At 37.2% G+C, this 21,741-nt stretch overlaps 1 protein-coding gene across 11 annotated transcripts in view; it reads right to left on the reverse strand.

Moving 5' to 3' along the window:
* Nucleotides 1–3,629: 3,629 nt before the first annotated feature.
* Nucleotides 3,630–21,741, reverse strand: part of CCDC91 (coiled-coil domain containing 91) — a 304,590-nt gene continuing 286,478 nt past the window's right edge. For all 11 annotated transcript variants that reach the window (XM_037020378.2, XM_073223944.1, XM_073223938.1 and 8 more), the window contains one exon: nucleotides 3,630–4,633. In XM_037020378.2, coding sequence (XP_036876273.2) covers nucleotides 4,523–4,633 — 111 coding nt within the window. In that variant the 3' untranslated portion in view covers nucleotides 3,630–4,522. The remainder of the gene's footprint in view (nucleotides 4,634–21,741) is intronic.

Raw genomic sequence — 21,741 nt, forward strand, 5'->3', positions numbered from 1 at the left:
AAGACAGATGCACCCCTATGTTTATCGCAGCACTATTTACAATAGCCAAGAAATGGAACCAACCTAAGTGTCCATCAGTAGATGAATGGATAAAGATGATGTGGTACATGTACACAATGGAATATTATTCAGCCATAAGAAGAAAACGAATCCTATCATTTGCAACATGAATGGAGCTAGAGGGTATTACGCTCAGTGAAATAAGCCAGGCGGAGAAAGACAAATACCAAATGATTTCCATCATCTGTGGAGTATAACAACAATGCAAAAACTGAAGGAACAAAGCAGCAGCAGACTCAACAGAACCCAAAAACGGACTAGTGGTTACCAAAGGAATAGGGGTTGGGGAGAGTGGGTGGGAAGGGAGGGAGAAGGGGATTATGGGATATTATGAATTAGCACATGTAGTATGGGGGGCACGGGGAAGGCAGTACAGCACAGAGAAGATAAGCAGTGACTCTATAGCATCTTACTATGCTGATGGACAGTGCCTATAATGGGGCATGTGGGGGGGACTTGATAATGGGATTGTAGTAACCACAATGCTGCTCATGTGAAACCTTCGTTAAGGATTGTATATCAATGATACCATAATAAAAAGAATGTGACCTATTCCTTCAGAAGGAGATATGAAAAATAACACAGACTATTATTCATGACAAGTAACACAAATTATTTAATTCTAGGAGTACTCCCTAGGAAAATACCAATATGTGTGCCGACAGCAGGGGGAGGTGGAATTTAAAGATCAACTTATGAGAATGGAAGGTCCTCCGAAAAAGAAACAGAAAACTAGACAAAAACAGAAAAATTTACCAGCTCTTTTCTATGAATACATACCAATACCAGTGACCGACGGCCAGGTAGCCCCTGCATTATGGCAGACTGGGTGTCTAAAATGTGTTTGTTTTTCAATTAATAAAGGGAAGAGTTTTACTTTTGCCCGGCTTAAAGAAAAGAATTCTGGCAGTCACAGCAGTGAATTCTCATATGCTGTTTCTGCGCTCTTGCTCCGTGATGCTGGGGGTGATTCTTAGGAGCAGCCTGTGGATTCAGAGCACTTTGGCTTTCTGCTTCTTGTTAGCAGAGTTTTTACAGTAGAGTTGTTTACTGGTATGTAAACAGAGTACTAGGAGCTAAGTGCTTTGATCCAACTATCCTTTTTTTTTGGAGTTTTAAGAATGTTTTCCAGGTTTGTACTTATGGCTTTTCCCTTCTTATCCAGGATTTATTACACAAAGTTTATCTTTTTAATTCAGTGAATGAATAATTCTTTTATTTCTATTCTTTTAAAGTGTAGATATTTCCCAATTCCATTTGGTTTAACTGTCAAGTAAAAAAAAAACATAATTGCAGACACCTGACTCAGTGCAGAGTAACACCAGTCAGGGGGACGTCCTTCTGGTTTTGATTTCAAAGCCATCAACGAGCGAGGCTCCTTTGTCTCAGAACATGAATCAGCATGTAGCGAAGCTGAGTTTAAACCTCTACTCTAGATTCTGAGTAACAGAGAACTAAGCAGGGTACTGTTTACTCAGTTTTAGGTTATCTGTGATTTACTCAGCTTTGTTAGACAATAGGGGCTTTGGTTTAGTTATATTTTTAACATTCCTTAAAATAAATCAAAGAGTGTTCCCATTTTGGTTGTGGATTATTATGGTGGCAGGAAATGAAGAATTTACGAGGGCTGAGTATCCAGAGATTATGTGCTCGACTCTGGGCTGGATTGCCATGGTTAGTATTTTTTTTGGTTGTACATAATAGAAACTAGCTCTGGCTAGTTTAAGGGAAAAAAGTAAGTGGTCCTGGCATAGGGGAAGAGTATTTAGATAGGCAGGGATCAGGGCCCTTGCGACCTCAGAGGTAGAGTTCATGTCTGTCTCCCCAGGGTAAAGTAACTGAAGTGTCTCATCTATGACCCTTAACAGGAGGCCTAGCTGGGGTCAAGTATTCACCTGGGGGTTAGTCAGGTCACAGGGGCAGAATAATATTGTTTAGCAATTGTTTGTGGGCAATCACACCTGTATTTTGCAGGCAGTTCCCAGAGAAAGGGAAATTATTGTGAACTGGTGGTCACGCTAGTGAGGTCTACTATAAGGGGTATTTTACAGACTTAATGTCTTTACAAAAAGCCTGTCAAAATCACTATTTCCACCTCACAAATGAGAAAACTGAGACTCAAACTGGTTAGGCAATTTGTCCAACACCCTGCACCTAGAATGTGTCAGAGCTAGGATTCCCACTAGGTTAGTAAGGGGGCCTAGTGTCCTTCTTAAAAGGTTAAGATAATGTGGTAAGACTACAAGATAGGAACTTCCGGAAGGTTTCTCATGGACAGAATATTAGATAAATCCAGGGCACCAGAAAGAGCAAAAACTATGTGCTGAAAGCTCTGGAATCCCAACTGTACCTGGTCCCCAGGGGCAAATAAACACTTAACCCTCTCCACTAATAAATGTGGTGTGTCCTCCCCTTCACAGGGTTATTGAGATAACAGGTGAAAAGAGCTGGCATAAAGAAGTCATTTTTGGGGGAAGGAACTTTTCTATCAAGCATACTACTAAGAATGCACTGTCTGATCGTGGCTTTATCATTCAAAACATCTAACGGTTCCCTTACTTTCCGCTTTTCAAATGGTGCCTTATTCAACATAAAGATCGGAAATGCTCTGTAAGAAGAGTTAAGGAAACCATATAATGGACAAAGAAAATCTTAAATATAAAACATTTGACTACTCTTTGAGACTTTGGGCTCATGTTTTTCAGGGAAAAACTCTTACCTTTGGTCAGAGCACAGCACTTAATCATCGAATTCTCTCAGTGACTACTACCTGAGATGGCCTATGTACTTCCGGTAAGCAGAGCAAAATCCGAATACTATTCTCCATGTGGAAATCTCTAACCTGAACACCACTGAAAAGATTATTAGCTTATTCAGTTTGGAAGGATTAATGTATTCAATTCTATGCCCAGATGATTATTCTGAGTTATCTTTAAGGTCAGCTCTGTGGAAAAAAAGCAATCCAAGAGTTTATTATTGGGCATGCTGGGTGTTGTGCAAATAGTCATGGACTGATAGGTATCAATTTGTTCCAAGTTACTTTGGGCAACAATTAGTCTATATCAACAGCAAAGGTGTGACCCCAAATGGAAGAAGAAAAAATCATTCTGTGGTGGTAAGGGGTGAAAGAGCAGTGCAGACTATTATATTCTCTTGACATTTCTACTATCTCTGCATCTAAGTCTTTCTGAATCAGTTTCAGTGACCTCTGTGCTCCATTTTCATCTAAAATGAAGTAACTTGTAAAATGCCCTATCATTTTAAATTTGATGACAGTCAAGTGATTTTAATATGACCAAAACATTGTGTTACTGGCTCGCTCCTGAATTAAAAGCCAGGACCTCCCCTTTTTACTGTGCTGCACTTAAGTCAGTGGCCTACTTGCCTTATTTCTTATTTAATTTGTAAGAGAAAACTAAGCAGTCATTAACATTTAAAGAATCTTGGTAAATACTATTGTAAATATTTTGGGGGATCCATGGATATAGAAGTTTAAGTAAGAAAAAATTTTAAAGAAGAAAACCACTTAATTTTTTTAAAAGGATTAAAGAAGAGAAGTAATAACCAAATACAATTTTGCAGCTCGTTTTATTACACCGAGAAATCCCAGCAAAGTACAAAGCCCATGAAAGTAGAAGCATTTCAGAAAACAAGACAAATTCTTTGCATACCTGTTAATGACATTTGAGTTTTGACATTAAAAAAACTCATGATTTTGCATTGAAGTATTACTGCTTCGAATTAAGTACATATTTTTAGTTACATTCTCTTTCTAGACAGTGAGTTCACCGTAAGAAAAATGACTTTATTGATTTATACTGACTTTGAAGAACAAAAATAGGAAATAAGCATATATTACAAACATACTCCTTTAAGTGGTATGTCAGATTAAAGTTGAACTAACGTTCAGTGTTTGTAATTGTTACCAGTGAAAATACATAGATTTCACTACAGAAAAGAGGTCTGGTAATGTCAGAATGTTCTCCATCAGAGCGGTGCGCTCGTTCCAAGCCACACGGATAAAAAGGTGATGCTGAAGTCCATGCTGTTGCCATCCTCAAAATCCAACAAAGGATCACATTCGCAGCAATCTTACTAAGAGTCTGTGATATTATAAATAAGGATATTTACTCTCTTTGCCAATTACAGTATTAACAGGCCACAAGGTGGTATAAAGTTTACTTAATTAACTCATGGCACTGTGGCAATTTTGAATGGTTTTTGGGTCTCATCATACTTTCTGTTGCTATTACTACTAATAAAATGATAGTAAATGAAAAGGAGAAAACAAAGAAAATAACTTAGATCTCTTGATAGTTCTAAATGTTTTGTTTTGGTTTACTCTTAAAGTGGAAATCAAGATTTGGAAAGAAAACAGAAGCATCTTTATAATTCACAGCGTGTATTTCAGAGGCCTAATGATTCATCCATTGCCAGTGTGGGTTCACTTGTCATGTCCGCTTTATTCAATGTCAACTGGTTCCGTAGCTATTAAAGCACTTAACTGTTTCTGAGCACAGGAGAGGAACAGTTCCAGGCTGGACAGGCTTCTTTGGCGGATGACTTGATCAAGCTGTTTGTTTTGTTGTTGTTTTTTAGAGAGAGAGAGAAAGAGAAAGAGAAAATACACTTAGTTGAGGGATAAACAATATGATGTCACTGAAGCCTACTGGAGAAAAGAGAAATCTTCTCAGATAATGATTTAGAAAATCAAGTAAGTGCTTTTAACTCAGAGACAGTGCAGTCACTCATTATCATATTTCTAGCTTATTATCCAAGGTGGGCTGATAATCATTGCAAGTTTATAATTGTGGTATATTTATGATTTTGGTATTCAGTTATTGGAGAAATATCAGAAATTTGGTAAGAGTGATTTTAAAAAATATAAAATTGCACAAAAATGCCAGTTCTTAATGAAAATACAGACCACACATCACAAAGATCATGTAAATATAACAGAGGCAAAAAACAAAAGAAAAACAGCATTATTACCTCATGCATAGGGTTGAAAAGCACAAAGGATAAGAAGGGGGATAAACAATTTCCCAAAGTTACAGAAAGTTCTTGGGCAAGGTGTACTTCAAGAAAAATCTGATACTGTTGAATCTTATCTGACGTGTTTTTCCAGCTGAGTTAGAGATTCCTTATTAGGATTGTAATATCAAAAACAAATTAATATAGTGAACAAACCAAGTAGTTATAAAAGTTGTATAATAAAGAACTTTCTGGATGGTAGGGAGTGCTGAGTACAGTAGTTTCCTCTTATCGGTGGTTTCGCTTTCTACAGTTCAGTTGCTCGAGGTCAACCGCAGCCCAGAAGCAGACGATCCTCCTCCCACCGTGTGGTCGGAAGGGCGGCAGCGGCCTGACGCTGCATCACAGTGGCTGTGCCATTCACCTCACTTCATTTAATCCCGTGGGCATTTTATCATCTCACGTCATCACAAGAAGAAGGTGAGTACAGTACAATAAGGTATTCAGAGAGAGACCACATTCATGTAACTTCTTTTACAGCATAGTTGTAATTGTTCTATTTTATTATTATTGCTGTCAATCTCTTACTGAGATGAAGCTTTATCATATCTTTATTATCTCTTACTGACAATTAAGCTGTATCATAGGTATGCATGTATAGAAAAAACATAGTATATATAAGACTCAGTACTAATTTGTGGTTTCAGGCATCCATGGAGGGTCTAGGAAGGTATCCCCCGTAGATAAGGGGGCACTGCTGTACTCAAGAAAAGTTTCTAACTTTTTGCTGCCATAAAAAATTTTCTCCTGGTGTAAAAATAACCAATGACAACACGTTGCCTACCGGTTACAGAGCAATGGAAGAATCCAAAAGAAAGCCAAATAAATTCCTTTTCACAATATTTACCTGTCATATTTATATAAAAGTTGACATATTCCTTCCCACAATCTCCCCCAACATAAAAGAAAAAAAAAATGAATCTAAATAAGAATTCTCTGTTAAATTACATCTCTATGAGCCACTGATATTTAAAATGACTGAAAACTGGAAGATTAAGATTCTGAAGTATCCTAAGAATTAATCTGAAAAGAATACATTATAACTACTAAGAACTCCCTATCAACTGCTAGGACTCCCTTCAACCCTAACACTTCGGGAGTTTAATATACATGTAGGAATAGGACTTCTGCTTATCCCTTTTCCTCTCTTTTTTTCCCATTCTCTCTCAGGTGATATCTTTATGTGAATATTTACCTTCTGCTTACAAGACCCTGTGAAACAATACAGTTCATTACACTATAAACCCAATGAGCAGAAATCTTGCCTGTCTTGGGGACTATGTACCTTAGCATCTAGAAAAGGGTCTGGCATTTAGACACTCAGTATATATTGGCTGAGATGGAATGAATCAATAAATACCTCTAATAGAGCAAGGCAATCTCCTAGGAAATGACAGATGCACTTTTCATTCTAAAAGTGAAAACATGCTAACCTAATCCAAAAGATGTGTAGGGTATTATAGTCGAATTATTAAAAGGTTCATTTTAATATGTAAAACACTGAGATCTAAATATTTGCCTTTTGAAAAGTTATTTTATACTTGGTCCAAATTCAAATAGTACAGAAGAGTTCCAGTCCATTCCCAGGGGCTTCTGTTTACTTTTGGATGCTTTCAAGCATTTCAAGACAGGTTTTTAAAAATATGTGGTTGAGATCTTATACTTGCAAACTATGGGAGGGTTCACACAATCACTTTGTTTCACTGCCACTACTGGGAATTTCCCTGTCTCATTTTTAAGAAATTATCTGACTGTACTCCATGATATGTTTGGCCACTTTCCCATTGATAGACATCTAAGTTATTCCACTTCCATCTTGTTTCTGAAGCACCAAGGACATTTACGATCTGAGTACATTCCATTCAGAAGATGTTCAGGGGTTTTTCTTACGATTCTAATATGTGGAATTTCTATGTCACTAGACTGGTATATTTCAAAATGTGACAGATATTGCCAAACTACTTTCCAGAATGAGGGTACCAATTTCCCAGTCCCATCTGCAATGCATGAGAGGACCCCCTTTCCCTAGTTTCTTCTTTTTAAATGGCTGTATAGTTGCCCACTGTCCATTTATAATTGAATACATGTAATGGATATTTTATAATTTAAAACTTCTTCTATTGACACACATTTGGATTGTCCCTAACCTTGTTATTATAATCCATATTGTAATGAGCATTCTTTAATACAGATCTATGCATACCTATGCTAGTATATATTGTAGAAATTGCTTAAGCCAAAGAGTATGTCATCTGCAATGTTACTTCCATGGTAAATCAGGTTTTCATATATGTATCAATCTATCTTTGGGCTCTCTAGTCTGTTCCCATAGACAATTCACCTACCCCTACAAAAATATAATGCTGTCTTAATTACTAAGACTTTGTGATAAATGTTAATATATTACCAATCATACCATCAAATATTTTAGGAGAATATAAATTAGTGAACACTTGTAATGAAATTGAATTTAAAAGTAAAAAGACTATACATAGTCTGATACCCCTTTTCCATAGCAAAATTCAAAAGTTTATTATTTTGAGTTACATGGCAATAAAACATTTCTGTTTAAGCCAGGAAATCCACAATCAAAACTGGAGATAGAGTTGTATTTGGAGCTGTACTTGGAGGGTAGAGTCAGGCACAAAGAGATACACAGATTCATCTTGCAAGTGGCTTCATGAATGTTTGTTTTATTATACTTTGTAACTTATGTGCATATATGTTAGCTTTAATAATTCAAAGTCTTTTAGAAGCTGCCTAAAACTGTTGAAAGGCATTTAAAGCATAGATGAAATTGCCTAGGAAATTAATGTAGGTAAAAGAGAAAAGGTCAGAAGATGAAGCCCCGGGGCACTGAGACACATGACCTGTCAAAAGAGCAGCGACATACGAGGCTTGACAGATAATGACCGTTACTGTAAGGGGCTGAACTGTGTCCCCCCAAAACATATGTTCAAGTCCTAAGCCCCCGTCCCTGTGAACATGACCCTATTTGGAAATGGGGTATTTATTTGCACATGTAGTTAAGATATAAGTTGAGAGGTCTGGATTAGGATGGCCTCTAAATCCAGCCCCTGGTGTCCCTATAAAAAAGGCACCAAAACAGAAACCACCTCAGGAAGACCCCCACGTGAGGATGGAGGCAGAGACCGGGTGACGCAGCTGCAGACACGGAAATGCAAAGGACAGCCGGCAACACCAGAAGGCAGGGGACAGGCACAACAGAGCGTCCGAGGCCTTCAGAGAGAGCACAGCCTGCCGACACCTGGACTCAGACTTCCTGCCTCTAGAACCGTGGCCGAATGCGTCTCTGTTGTGTCAAACCACCCAGAGTAACCATCCCCTTGGTCACAGCAGCCTTAGGGGACTACTGGCGAGGGTTTTTCCAGACTGCGGAGGCCCTTCTACACCAGAGGAGTGTTTCTCACAACGTGTAAGACACCATTTCTATGCAGCACATTTTCTATTTAAACAGCAAACAAACAAACAGTATTTTCAGTCAGGTAAGCTTGGGAAATGCAGGATCGAGAAAGCTTCCTTTCTATGGGGCTTCTCGAAGCTTCTGTGCTGGTGAGTGTTCTGAATTGCCAGATTGGCTATAGGATCGGTATGTTTCTCAAACTGTTTAAACCCTGGAATTGTATGTGCCTATTTACATAAAGCATTCTTTGGAAAATGCCCACAAATTGATTTTTTTTGAGAACTTCCCTTGACTCAAATTGCAGATACAGGGAGAAGACTGCTCTGATTCAGTATCTCCTTAATAACAAGGAATCACGGAATTTTAATTGTGATAAACTTCTTAGTTGAACATCTACATTTTATGGTTGTGGAAAACTGATGCTGAGTAGTTAAGTGGCCAATTTCACAAACCTGTTATGTCCTCTTATACTTGAAAAAAAAAATATATATATATATATTTAAAATGTTTAAATATAAACACAAATTTATCTTTGCTTAAGAAACCCTACTATGCATCATACAGATACTAGGGCCTCACTAGGTTTTTGACAATGAACAGATTAGACGTATACCCAGATGACAAGTATTACAGCCAGAAAGGGGCTCAAGACCATTCTGGGTGCTATGACCACTCTTAATGTCAATGGAGACATGGGACTAAGGATCATTATTAAAACTTAATATGCAAACATAACTGTATGACCTGGTTCATTTTATGAAATCATCCATATGAGGGCCGACAGGCTTGAAGAAAATTAAGTTACTGGGAGGTGACTATTTTTATTGTGATACTTAAACATTTTTGCTCCAAATACCACCATCTTTACTTTGCTCCTTTATCATCAAATTCTGCTTCTCATCATTCAGCCTAATAAATTTAGACTTACCTGTAACATCACTAGTTGCATTAATAGAGTTCTGTAGTATCTGTTTTATTACTGGCATACTAACAACTATAAACAGTTTCTTCTTTAAAATAGCCTTTTAAAAAATATTTTCAGATCATTAAATTTGATTGTGAGATAAATAGATTGGATATAAACTTAGGTTTGGACATGAAATCCTCTCTCTGGGAATGTACCTATATCATTATTGTAAATCATGTTGAAGGAAATTTGAACCAACTTTAGGATAATAGTGTTACATAAAATACTCCAACTTTCTAAAAGATACAACAAAATCAGGGAAGTGGTCTAAACTAAGGCAGCACCAGTTACCTTAACCTTGAACTTCAGAAAATGCAGGTCTAGCCTCTTTACCAGAACACTCACGCCATCATTCATGTCCCATGAAGGCTTTCAATCCAGAGTTCACATCTACTTTCCTCTTTGGGACTACTTTTCAACTTTAAAGTATATTCCAAGCCTATCTAACTATTTATGTAGTTAAAAAAATGCCAACACATAATGAAGTTGTGCAACTTTCTATCATGCACAAGATGAATTACAGATGCTCTTTTAAAGTAAATGAAAAACAGGTATAAAGAGTCATAAACCCTATTGGCCACAACTAAAGAGCTATGTTTCTTTGCTTTGTTTTGTTTTGTTTTAAGATGACTTAGGGTAAGTAAATTCTCTGTTTTTGAATCATCTAAAGTAAGTTCCACATATTTGGGCAATTCTGCCTTTTTATCCCAAACTACCATAGAATCCACTGGGAAATGGGAATATTCGTTTTGCTCTTCACTAAATCATCTGGGCAGAATAAACCAATAAGTATTCCAGACTCTTATGTGCAGACAAACGACCTTGGAATACAATCTTAATCGATCACATATTTTAGGCCACAGCAGGTGGCCGGGAGAGGAGGTAATGTAGTGGTGAGTGAAGGTTATACTTCTACTTGCCTGACAGCAGGCACTAGACTTCCCAGGAGAAGCTTCCACGTGTGAGGTTTTCCAAATTTGAAAAGAAAGAATTCTGGTAAGGACTGCTTTTTCCTAACTCTGGCAACTTCAAGGCAAATCTAAAAATGTCTACAACTTAAAAAAAGAAAGCCATAGATTTAAAGACATTTCAGAAGACAGTTAAGGCAGATGAAATGTATAGTAGTTGGACAGAAATCCTACCTTAGGGCTCTGACCCACAAGGTTATATTTACCTACCAATAAGTGCTGCATCCTACTTACCTAGTGTTCAGTGGCAAGTAAGAATTTCAAATACAAGACGGGTTGATTCTGGCGAGGCACACTAGAATTTAAATGTGACATTCCCCAGAAAGTTTTTAATACAATTTATTACATGCTCCTAAACCAGGAACAACCTTTGCCTACATTATTTTTTCAAGGTCTTGGTTAGTGGAAGATCTTGCAATCTGTAGGATGGCCTTTTATAAGTTAAAGATCCCACGCAAATACTGTTAAGTAACAAACTAGTCAAGTAACACACGAGCGCTTGTTGTATTTTTATTAACCCAACTTTTAAAGATTTTAGCAATTCTTTTTTGTCAGTCTAGAGAACAACACCTGCTCAGCAATTTAAATTTCATCTGATTTTGAAGCAGAAGAAAGGACCACCTGCCCTTCCCTTGTTTTGTGAGCCCTGGTACACCAGCACTTGCGTGGCAGCGCTCGCTACCCTGATGTGCACAACACATGCACAGGGAGCCTCTCGATGTGTTAATTAGTTATCTAACTGTGGAACAAATGACCCCAAGCCTAGTGGTTTAAAACAAAAAAAGAACAAAGATTCGTCATCTCACCATTCTTGTGGGTCAGGAAACTGGGCGCCGCCTGAGTGCCTCTGGGTCAAGCTCTCTACAGAGGGGTTGCAATCAAGTCGTAGGCTGGTCTGCAGCCAACTCGGAGTGCAGCTGGGGAAGAATCTGTTTCCAAGCTCACTCAGTGGCCACTGCCAGGTCTCAAAATATCCACTTCCAACAGGGCTCATGTGAGCTTGTTCACAAGGCTGCCTGAGAATATGGCAGCTGACTTCCCCCAAGAGAGGAGGGAGACCAAGAGCGCACCAGGAGCGCAAGAGAGCGAGCACCCAAGACGGAAGCCCGATCTCTTAGTAACACAGTTTCAGTCAGTCCAGCCTAGGCTCAAGTGGAAGAGATTACGTAAGTGCAGGACATCATGGGGAAACACCTACTATGTATCATCTCATTTTTATTCCTTGAACCTCTATGTGAGGCCACCAAGGATTAGAAATACTGTAACGTGCCCAATAGGCAGGGCCAGGATTCAAATCCAGCTGTCTATGATACCAAACCTGTCTTCCAAACCGCAATACTCCATTGCCTTCTCAGATAAGAGCTTCAGTTTTTACTGCGCCTTGACACAAGGTCTGTTTTGCTATAAATATGTAAGGGTTTCTTGCCTTGTATACACTAATGCAAAAACCTGCCAAAATGCCAAAAGCCCTAGAGATACAGTCATTAAAACATGTGATTATCTTCTCTTTTTAAACACTAGGTTCAGGAAGGTTTCTGTCATATTAACATACAAATGGTCCTCTGAAAATGCAACAGAAATATTTAAAGAAAAACTGGCACATAAATACATCATATAAGATACATTGCCTTAAAGAATCTGTAAACCTCAGTGGGTATAAAAAAAAAACAGACTACTTCCTTCTAAGTCCATAATGAAAGAAAGGGGAAACACACATAAGGCAGTGAGTGCTACGGATCTCACCTTGCACCTTTGAGGCCTAGACAGTCTTACTTGCTTGCCCATTTCCACTACTGACAGAACCAGCGAGGTGCACAGGTGTGAGCTGCTGCACGGCTGTGACGCGCACCTGATTCCCGTGGGGAAATCCTCAGTCGCCAGAGCTGAACCAGTGGAACAAAGTGCCATTTAATCAAATGGAAGTTAGTGTGAACAGACTTTTTTCTCCCATTTTTAAATGAATAGGACTGTTCTTTCTCATCATTCAGGATTTTATGGGGTGTGCTTGATCACTGAAGCCTTAAAGAAGAACAATACCATGTGTCTGGCACATTTTAAAACAGAGTTATCCTACTGAGGGAACCAAGTGGGAAAACGCCCTGTCGGTCCTCCTAGAAACCCTGCTGCTTCCCAGCTGGCCTGAGTAACGGAGGAAAACCCTGACCTTCCTCCTCCTTGTAAACAAGTAAAGGAGGTTTGCTTTCAATTAAGAGAGCTAAAGTTGGATTTATGGCCTAAGAATGGCAATAGCACCTGCTCAAACAGAAGATGCTGGAAAATAACAGAGGATATGAGAAGTCAGGAAATACATATGTGCGTTCTCTCTCCAATATCCATTCTTCTTTCTTACCAGTAAAATTCCAGTTTAGTTCTACGGACAATGTGAACATCCTCAAGCCATTCCCAAGACTCCCTTCCAGCCTGGGGTAGCTGAGGAGATGTGAAGGGAAGTGACTGGGCAGGACCTCCAAGAGAGCTCCTGAAGGGGACAGATACCTGCCCCCAGTTCTTTCTCCTTTATTGGTTCGTTCATTTTTCCCTTCTCCTCCATCACAAATGTGTTTACTGGAGCTCCAGCTGCCATTGTGTGGCATCTTAATGATGTAAACTAGTGCTAAAGATAGAAAAATATGAAGACAGAAGGATCCTGAATCCTTTATACTGCACTAAGCTCCTAGCCTAGCTCTAAACTGCTTACATCTGGACTTGTTTATGCCATTGTTATTTCTAGTTTCTATTACTAGGAGGCAGACAAAAATTCTGGTGGAAAAGGTACCAATTTGAACTTGTGCATGCCTACTACTACACAGGAAACTAAAATTTACTTCCTGGAGGGTAACTCAAAATGTTAAGCAAATGAGACTGAAATTTCTGGCAAGGTGGAAGTTTTAATTTGGGGGCTGAAAAACAATTAATGGGATAAAATCTCCTGCAACAGCTTAAGAGTGTACGAATGGTAGAAAATAAAGATGAAATAATCCTGATGACCACGTTATAGCAGTCGCCTGACCATATATGTCTGCAGTCACAGTGGCATGTGTCTCTTTTTTCTTTTCTCTGCTACATGGAGTGTTTGCCCACACAAACTAGGAGCGTGAAAAAAAAAAGAAAAAAAACTCCTAAAAGTGTGAAAAAAAAACATGTAATGGGGATGGATTTAAAATGATAGCAATGAGGAAAGCAGTGTATAGGCATCTCAAAAAATAAAAATAGAAATACCATCTGACCAGCAATCCCACTTCTGGGGATTTATCCAAAGAAAACAAAATCACTAATTGGAAAAGATACATGCACTCCTATGTTTATCATCATAGCATTAGTTGCAATAGTCAAAAACATGGAGGCAACAGAGAACAGACTGGTGGTCTCCCTCGGCCAGGTGTGGGATGGGTGAGACAGGTAAAGGGGATAGAGAGGCATAGAATTCCAATTATAAAATGAGTTGCAGAGACGGAAGTACAGTGTAGGGAATATAGTGAACAATATTCAGTATCCTTGTACACTGACAGATGTTACTATACTTATTGTGGCAAACATTTTGTAATGTATATAATTGCCTAATCACTATGTATACCTGAAACCAATAATAATATTGTATATTAACTATATTTCAATTAAAATATACATATATTCTAGGAAACAAAAATCATTTGCAGTAAATAAATAAATAATAAAACCACAATGAAATGTACCTAACCAAAGAAGTTAACTTGCGATGTCTGGAAAGAAATATCAAGTACTTAATCAATCAAAAATTGAGACTATTATGAATAAAATATGCTAGTAGTTTTGTCACGAGGAAACTTGAAATTGATTCTGCAAATTAACTTGATAAGCAGTCAGAACCTTATGGTTTGTATATGTGTACACTGAATCTCCATCAGTTTCACACTCATTATTTGATGCTTATTTTTCATTCACCAAGAGTTTTAACAATACATATATTTTAAGATGTCACAAATCTCTTCTGGAACAAAGAGGTATTTAAAACTAATAAATATTCCAGAAAGAGTGGGAAGAACCAAAGATATGAGATCTAAACCATACTGTTAGGAAAACTTAACTTCAACAATAAAATCACAGCACAAATAACTGACACTGAAAGTGAACATTTGATATGCTAGTTAAAGGCGTAAGCACTTTACATGTGCTAACTCATTTAATTATCATAACAAGCCTATGTGAAGTAGGTACTGTTTTTTATGTCCATTTTATAGATTAATAGAATGTGGCTCAGAGATGTTGAAGTACTTGCCTATTTACAAAACTAATAAATAACAAAGCATGATTTTAGTCCAGGAAATCCGATTCAAAAACCCACAGCCCTAATCAGATACTATGTTTCCCTTACTAAGATGAAAAGTACACCTATGTCATGCTGCAATGTTAATGTTTAAAGGCTTCCATAAAATAGGGCAATCCAGTAATGTTAAACAAATTAAGATAAGGCCAACAATCTTTCTCTTTAAAAATCTGTGGGAAATTTGCCCAGAAGAATTGGTGGTATTTTGGATAGAAATTTCGTAAGTTGACGGTCCATAGCCCAGAGACATTTGTAAACCTGGTATAAAAACTATTATATAACGTTTTAATTCTATTCCCATTATTTACTTTTCTTGTCAACTAAGTAACACTGACCTTGCTTTTTATGCATCCAAAAGAAGCAAATGATTATAAAACTAGAATTCCTACAGAAACACACATCTCAATTTGTAAAAATTCCCATTTCTCCCTATATTTAAAGAATAAAATCTGGCAGTTACTTAAAATATTTTATATAACCAGTCTTTACCAAGCATCATTACAAAAGCATTAAATAGAACTAGTAAGATTAATCAAGGTGGAAATAGGTTTCTTAAAAAAAAAAAAAGTTATCTGTAAGTGCACACTGAAGTCGAGGTGCCTCTGAAATACCACATAAAGCAACACCACAGTCCCAAGACGGGCTTTTTCTCTGCCGCACAGTGTGCTGACCTGAGCACCCAAAGAATCATGGCAGTGTAGCCAACGTGCTGAAACTTTTCTCCCTATTTTAATGTGAACAAATGTAGTCAAAACACTGAAACTCTTTTTCTTTATTTTAATGTAAATAAATGACATTATGCAAGGGAATGGAAGGATCAAGTAATCTAAATGGTGTGTGGTGAACCAAATGCAGACTGTTACCATATAGGAATTCCATGGGTATGACCTATCCAAATGACTTACCACCTCATTTACTCTACAGGTATCATTACGCTTGAATGAAAATAGAGTTTTGCTGATGTACATACAGATTATTCTAAATAAAAGACAAAATGGAGTTTAAAATTGTCAGGACTACCAAGATAGTAATGCTGCATATAACTATACATTAATAATCTATTAAATTTAAGTATGTCAAACCAAAAATCTAATCATATTCTCTGAACACTTGGATGTCTTACCTATTTTTCTGTGAGAAAACAGACAAAAAGCTACATGGCTTTGGAGGACAGAAGCGGAGGGAATATTTCCTAACTCATTCTATGAGGCCAGAGACCTAACTAAGACTTTACAAGGGAAGAAAACTATAGACCATTATCTCTCATGAACATAAATGCAAAAATCTGCAATAAAATATTAGCAAATTGAATCCAAAATGTATAGAAATAATTAAATACAATGACCAAGTATGATTTATCTCAGGCATGCAAGGCTGGTTCATTTAAAAAAAAATCAGTTAATGTAAAAAAAATCAATTAATGTAATTATCATTTCAGCAAATTAAAAAAGAACAAAATCACATGATCAAATCAATATATACAGAAAAATCATTTGACAAAATCCAACACCCATTCATGATAAAAACTCTCTGCCAAGTAGGAATACAGAGAACTTCTTCAATGTGATAAAGACTATCCACAAAAAACCTAGAGCTAATATCATAGTTAATGCGACAATCTCAAAGCTTTCCCACTAAGATTAGGTACAAGTTAAGGATGTCCCCTCTCAACCATTCCTTTTCAACATCTAATAGAAGTCCTTACTAGTGCAATAAGGAAAGGAAATAAAAGGTATTTAGATTGAGAAAGAACACATAAAATTGTCATGTTTTACAATAAATATGACTGTGGAAAATTTGGAAGAATTGCCAAAAAGTTGCTGGAACTAATAAGCAATTATTACAAGGTTGCTAGATACAAGCTTCATATATGAAGGTCAATTTCTTTCCTATGTAACAATGAACAAGTGGAATTTGAACTTAAAAAACACAAAACACTTGGGTATAAACTTAATAAACATGTACAAGATCTACATGAGGAAAACTCTGATGAGCAAAATCAAAAAACTAAATAAATGGACAGATACTTTATATGCATGGATAGAAAGACTCAGTAGATGTCAGTTCTTCTGAACTTGAATTACAGATTCAATGCAATCCCAATCAAAATCCCAGAAAGTTATTTTGTGGATACAAATAAACTAATTCAAAAGTTTACATGGAGAGGCAAAAGACCCAGAATAGTCAATTCAATATTGAAAGAGAAGAACAAAGCTGGAGAACTGACACTACCAGACTTCAAGAGTTACTATAAAGCCACTGGGTGGTGCTGGTGAAAGAACAGACAAATAGATCAGTGGAACAGAACAGAGAGTCTAAAATAGATACCCATAAATATAATCAACTGATTTTTGAAAAAGAAGCAAAGATAATACAATGGAGAAAAGATAAATCTTTTCAATAAATGGTGCTGGAACAACTGGACATCCACGGGATTTTATGTAATCCAAAATACATAAAAAACTCTACAAGCTCAGTAAGAGAACAACCTAATTAAAAAATGGGCCAAAGACTTCAACAGACACATCACCAAAGAAGACATAAAAGTGGCAAATAAGCATAGGAAAAGATGACCCATATCACATATCATCAGAGAAATGAACATTAAAACAACAAGATAACATTATACTCCCATTAGAATGGCCAAAATTTGGACCACTGGTATCATAAAATACTGGTGAGGATGTGGAGCAACACGAACTTTCACTCATTGCTGGTGAAATGCAAAATGCCACAGCCACCTTGGAAGACAATTTGGTGGTTTCTTACAAAGCTAAATGTATTCTTACCCTATGGTCCAGAAAATTGCACTTGTTATTTACTCAAAGGAGTTGAAAACTTGTATCTACACAAAACGGTGCATGTGGATGTTTACAGCAACTTTATTCATAATTGTCCAAACTTGGGAGTAACCAAGATGTCGTTCAATAGGCAAATGGATAACAATGTGGACAATGGACTATATTACTCAATGCAAAAAAAGAAACGAGCTGTGAAACTATGAAAAGACATGAATAAAACTTAAATGTACATGAGTAAGTCAAAGAACACAATCTGACGAGGTTATATGATATACAAGTCCAACTATATGGCATTTTGTAAAAAGCAAAACTATGGAGACATTGAAAAGATGAATGGCTGCCAAGGTTGGGTGGGAGGTAAATAGGTAGACCACAGAGGATTTTTAGAGCAGGGAAAATATTCTGTATATTATAATGATGGATACAAATCATTATAATTTGTCCAGACCCACAGAATGTACAACACAAAAAGTGAACCCTAGTGCAAACTGGGACTTTGGGTGATTATGATGTGCCAACATAGGTTCATCAGTAGTAACGAATGTACTAATCTGGTGGGGATGTTGATGATTTGGGAGGCTATGCATGTTCAGGGGAGGGAATATATGTGAAATCTCTGTATCTTCCTCTTAATTTCATTGTAAACCTTAAACTACTCTAAAAAATTAAGTTTCTTTTAAGCTATAAGGTCTCATTTTACATTTCTTTATTTCTTTAAATAAAACACTGAAATGTGTATATAGATATATTTTTTCTTTTTTTAAATTTATTTTTCATTGAAGTATAGTTGGTATACATTATATTGGTTTCAAGTACATAACAGTGATTCAAGAGGTATAAATATTATTAAATCCTCACCCCAAGTAGTATAGTTACTATCTGTCAACACAGAATGATATCACAGAATGGTTGACTATATTCCCTATGCTGTTCTTTCATCCCTGTGACTAATTTATATTATGATGGAGATTTTACACCTCTTTATCCCCTTCACCCACCCATTTCAGCCACCCCAATCTCTCTCCCATCATAACCACCAGTCACTTCTCAGTGTCTGTGAGTCTACTGCTGTGTTGTTCACTTTATAAAACATGGGAGTACATTTTTAAAAGAGTATATTTAGAAATACAAACTTTACCCCCAAAAAGCGGTCTTTTTGGTGATAGGAGACTTTCATATAAAAATGAAAGAAGTGTGCAGCCTTGCGTGGGTTGTTAGCTGAGAAAAAGTGGGGAAAGGTAGGGATAATGTTCAGAGAGGAAGACCACCAAACGTCTTGGAGACCTCTGCAGGAGTTGTCTTCCTTTAATGTGGATGTAAAGCTGAGACTGCAAAAGGTTCATTAGTTCAGGATTACTCTAAAAATTACCAATGTAATTTTCATTTTTGAAGAAGTTTTAAACCGTAGTTAAGAATGAGCATGTTTGAGTTTTGCTTAGTTAAGGCCGGCAGGAGGAGGAGTGATGCTGCCTTGGGGAACATCACGGATAGTTGCGACATGTATCCTGTAACTAAGAAACAAACGCGCAGCTGCTTGGTTTGAGGAACCGCGTGGAACAATCAAAAGGTGGGATGAAGTCCCAGGAAGTAAAGAAAGCTGACCGGCATTTCCCTCCCTTGGGGTACTTCATGCCACTATTTGATGATCAACACTCCACAGAGGTTCCTTGTATTGAAAAAGCCAACGATCTGCAATGGTTATTTTTAGGCAACTCTTCACAAAAAGTCATGCAAAGTATTGATATTAGAATTCAGCATTCATTCCTTCATTTCATCAGGTTAATTTAATATTTTCAAAGGAAGTCTCAAAAGATTCAGGGAAGCACTGACTGAATTATGTCATCACTCCTACTTTGATGAGGAAATAAAGACATAAAAATTTCTGTATCTGATACGATATGAGGAGGAGCTTCCGGCATCAGCACTCTCTGGAGGACTTGTGCCGGGGGATGATCATCAAAAAGCCTCCACAGGTATCTGGGCGATGCTGCGGTTGTGGCTGCATCCAGCCCACCATCTCCTGGACTTGCCATAGGAATGAGGAGGGAGATGTCTAGGCGGGCATGTGCATACAGTGAGACAACGAATTTGACCGGATCTGTATTGTTGGAACTCAACCAGGAGTTGGGAGGGGTGCAAGTTGTAGCGCTCTAAAATCTTACGATGATAGACTATCTACTGTTAAAAGAACATATGGGATGTGAACAGATCCCAGAAATGGGTTGCTTTAATTTGTCTGATTTCTCTCAGACTGTTCAAGTACAGTTGGACAATATCCATCATATCATAAACAAATTTTCACAAATGCCTAGGGTGCCTAACTGGTTTTCTTGGCTTCACTGGATATGGCTGGTAATTATAGATTTGCTTTGTTTATGTCATCGTATTCCTATTATGTTAATATGTGTGCACAAGTTAGTAGTTTAAAACCTATACATGCTTAAGTTACTCTACAAGAAGATATGTCAAAGAAATAATCAATCCTCCCATGTTTTCTTCCATATGCTATCTCTATAGCTTTTCTTCTTCCTTCCTAATTACAACCCTTAAATAGAATTCGTGCCTCATATTGAATTTACCGAGCATCATAATTCCTCCAGGTGGCAAAGATACCTCGAGACAAGTGCTGGGCATAGAAGCCACAGGGCATAAATCTGCAAAGAAATAAAAAGCTAACCTTTTCAAACAATATGGCTTCTCTCTCACTTATCAACTTTACATCTCCCTGTATGGCCCCAGAAGAGGACTGGTTAGCCAGAGACGGGTAAGATTCCTCAAGGGAGGAACAACCTAAGACAGGCACAGTCACAGGGGGGCCATCAGGTGAGAAATCGGGGAACAACAGTCGTGAAGCTTAGAACCTCACCCCCACCCTGTGTTGAGAGAAAGCTTCTGCATCCGTGGATGTTTTATTGCCCTTGTCTAGCTCAGATTAGCACATAGTCTACAGGCACAAACCTGATCATCTACAATTGCTCTCTTACAACACTGAACTATGTCTTCTACCTTTATCTTGCATCTACCTACCACTTCAGCATTTTATTAAAAATAAAAATAATAATAATAAAGGGAGAAATGTGGGATCCACATATAAATCAAGTATAAAAATCAAACGAATATTCATATTTGACCTGATTGTTTATAGTTCATAATGCATGATCAAAACTGAAAGTTTCTGTGATGAATGCCCTTGTACTGTTCACCACGTAAGAACTTGTTCGTTATGCTTCAGAAGATTGGAGACTGACGAGAATTTGGCTTGAGATGGATTAATGATTGTGCATTGAGCACTGACCCCCCTATACAGAATTTTATTGTTGTTAACAACCATTTGATCAATAAATATGAGAGATGCCCTCTCAAAAAAAAAAAATTTCTGTATCTGAGAATTGGTAGAAACACCTATTTAGAACATTTAAGTTCCTGACTCCCGCGTATACATTCATACTGTCACACTGAATTAATGTACAACACTTCATGATAGAAGATGAAGACTTAGAGAAAATACTGCTTGTGGGGAGGTTATCATTTTAAATCAACTTTAGTAAGCTGTGTAGGAAGCACAAATAACACTGTAAAAGACTATTCAGATCATAAAATATATAAACTATACAGGAAAAGTATACATATAAACTATACAGCCAAACATGTGATAAGAAAATTATAACAAAATATCCATATGTGGTAAAGACCACAGTCTACTTGTTGTCCCGGTCACATAGGGAAGGTGCTGGAAAGGCTAAGGAAACACCTTTCAAATAATGTTTGAAAAAAAATAATCACAACAAGGCAATATTTTATAATCTGGTTCTCATTATCCTGCTATTTTATCCAAAAAAGGTAGGGGGAAGGGGGAGTACTGTAAGTAAATATTAAGGATCCTTTTAGTGGCTTTACTTTTTGTATTCTTGAATTCTTATAAAGGGAACCACATTATTTTTAATTACAGACATCTCAAAATAATCTCTGGTAATGCAGAGAAGGGAAAGTAAAATTGAAAAATGTATTAGATAAGCAAAATGTCAAGATGAGAGTTACCAGTAACAAACACTCATGTGACTTACTGAAAAATTAACTTAATCATAAACTGCTTGATAAATGGACATAACTACAAACATCAGTCTGGAAGAAAATATTTCAAAGATAGTGTGTTTTACAGGCAAGAAACTATTGTTAGAAAATGA

The sequence above is a fragment of the Manis javanica genome, chromosome 15 (assembly GCF_040802235.1).
Source record: "Manis javanica isolate MJ-LG chromosome 15, MJ_LKY, whole genome shotgun sequence".
Taxonomy (NCBI): Eukaryota; Metazoa; Chordata; class Mammalia; order Pholidota; family Manidae; genus Manis; species Manis javanica.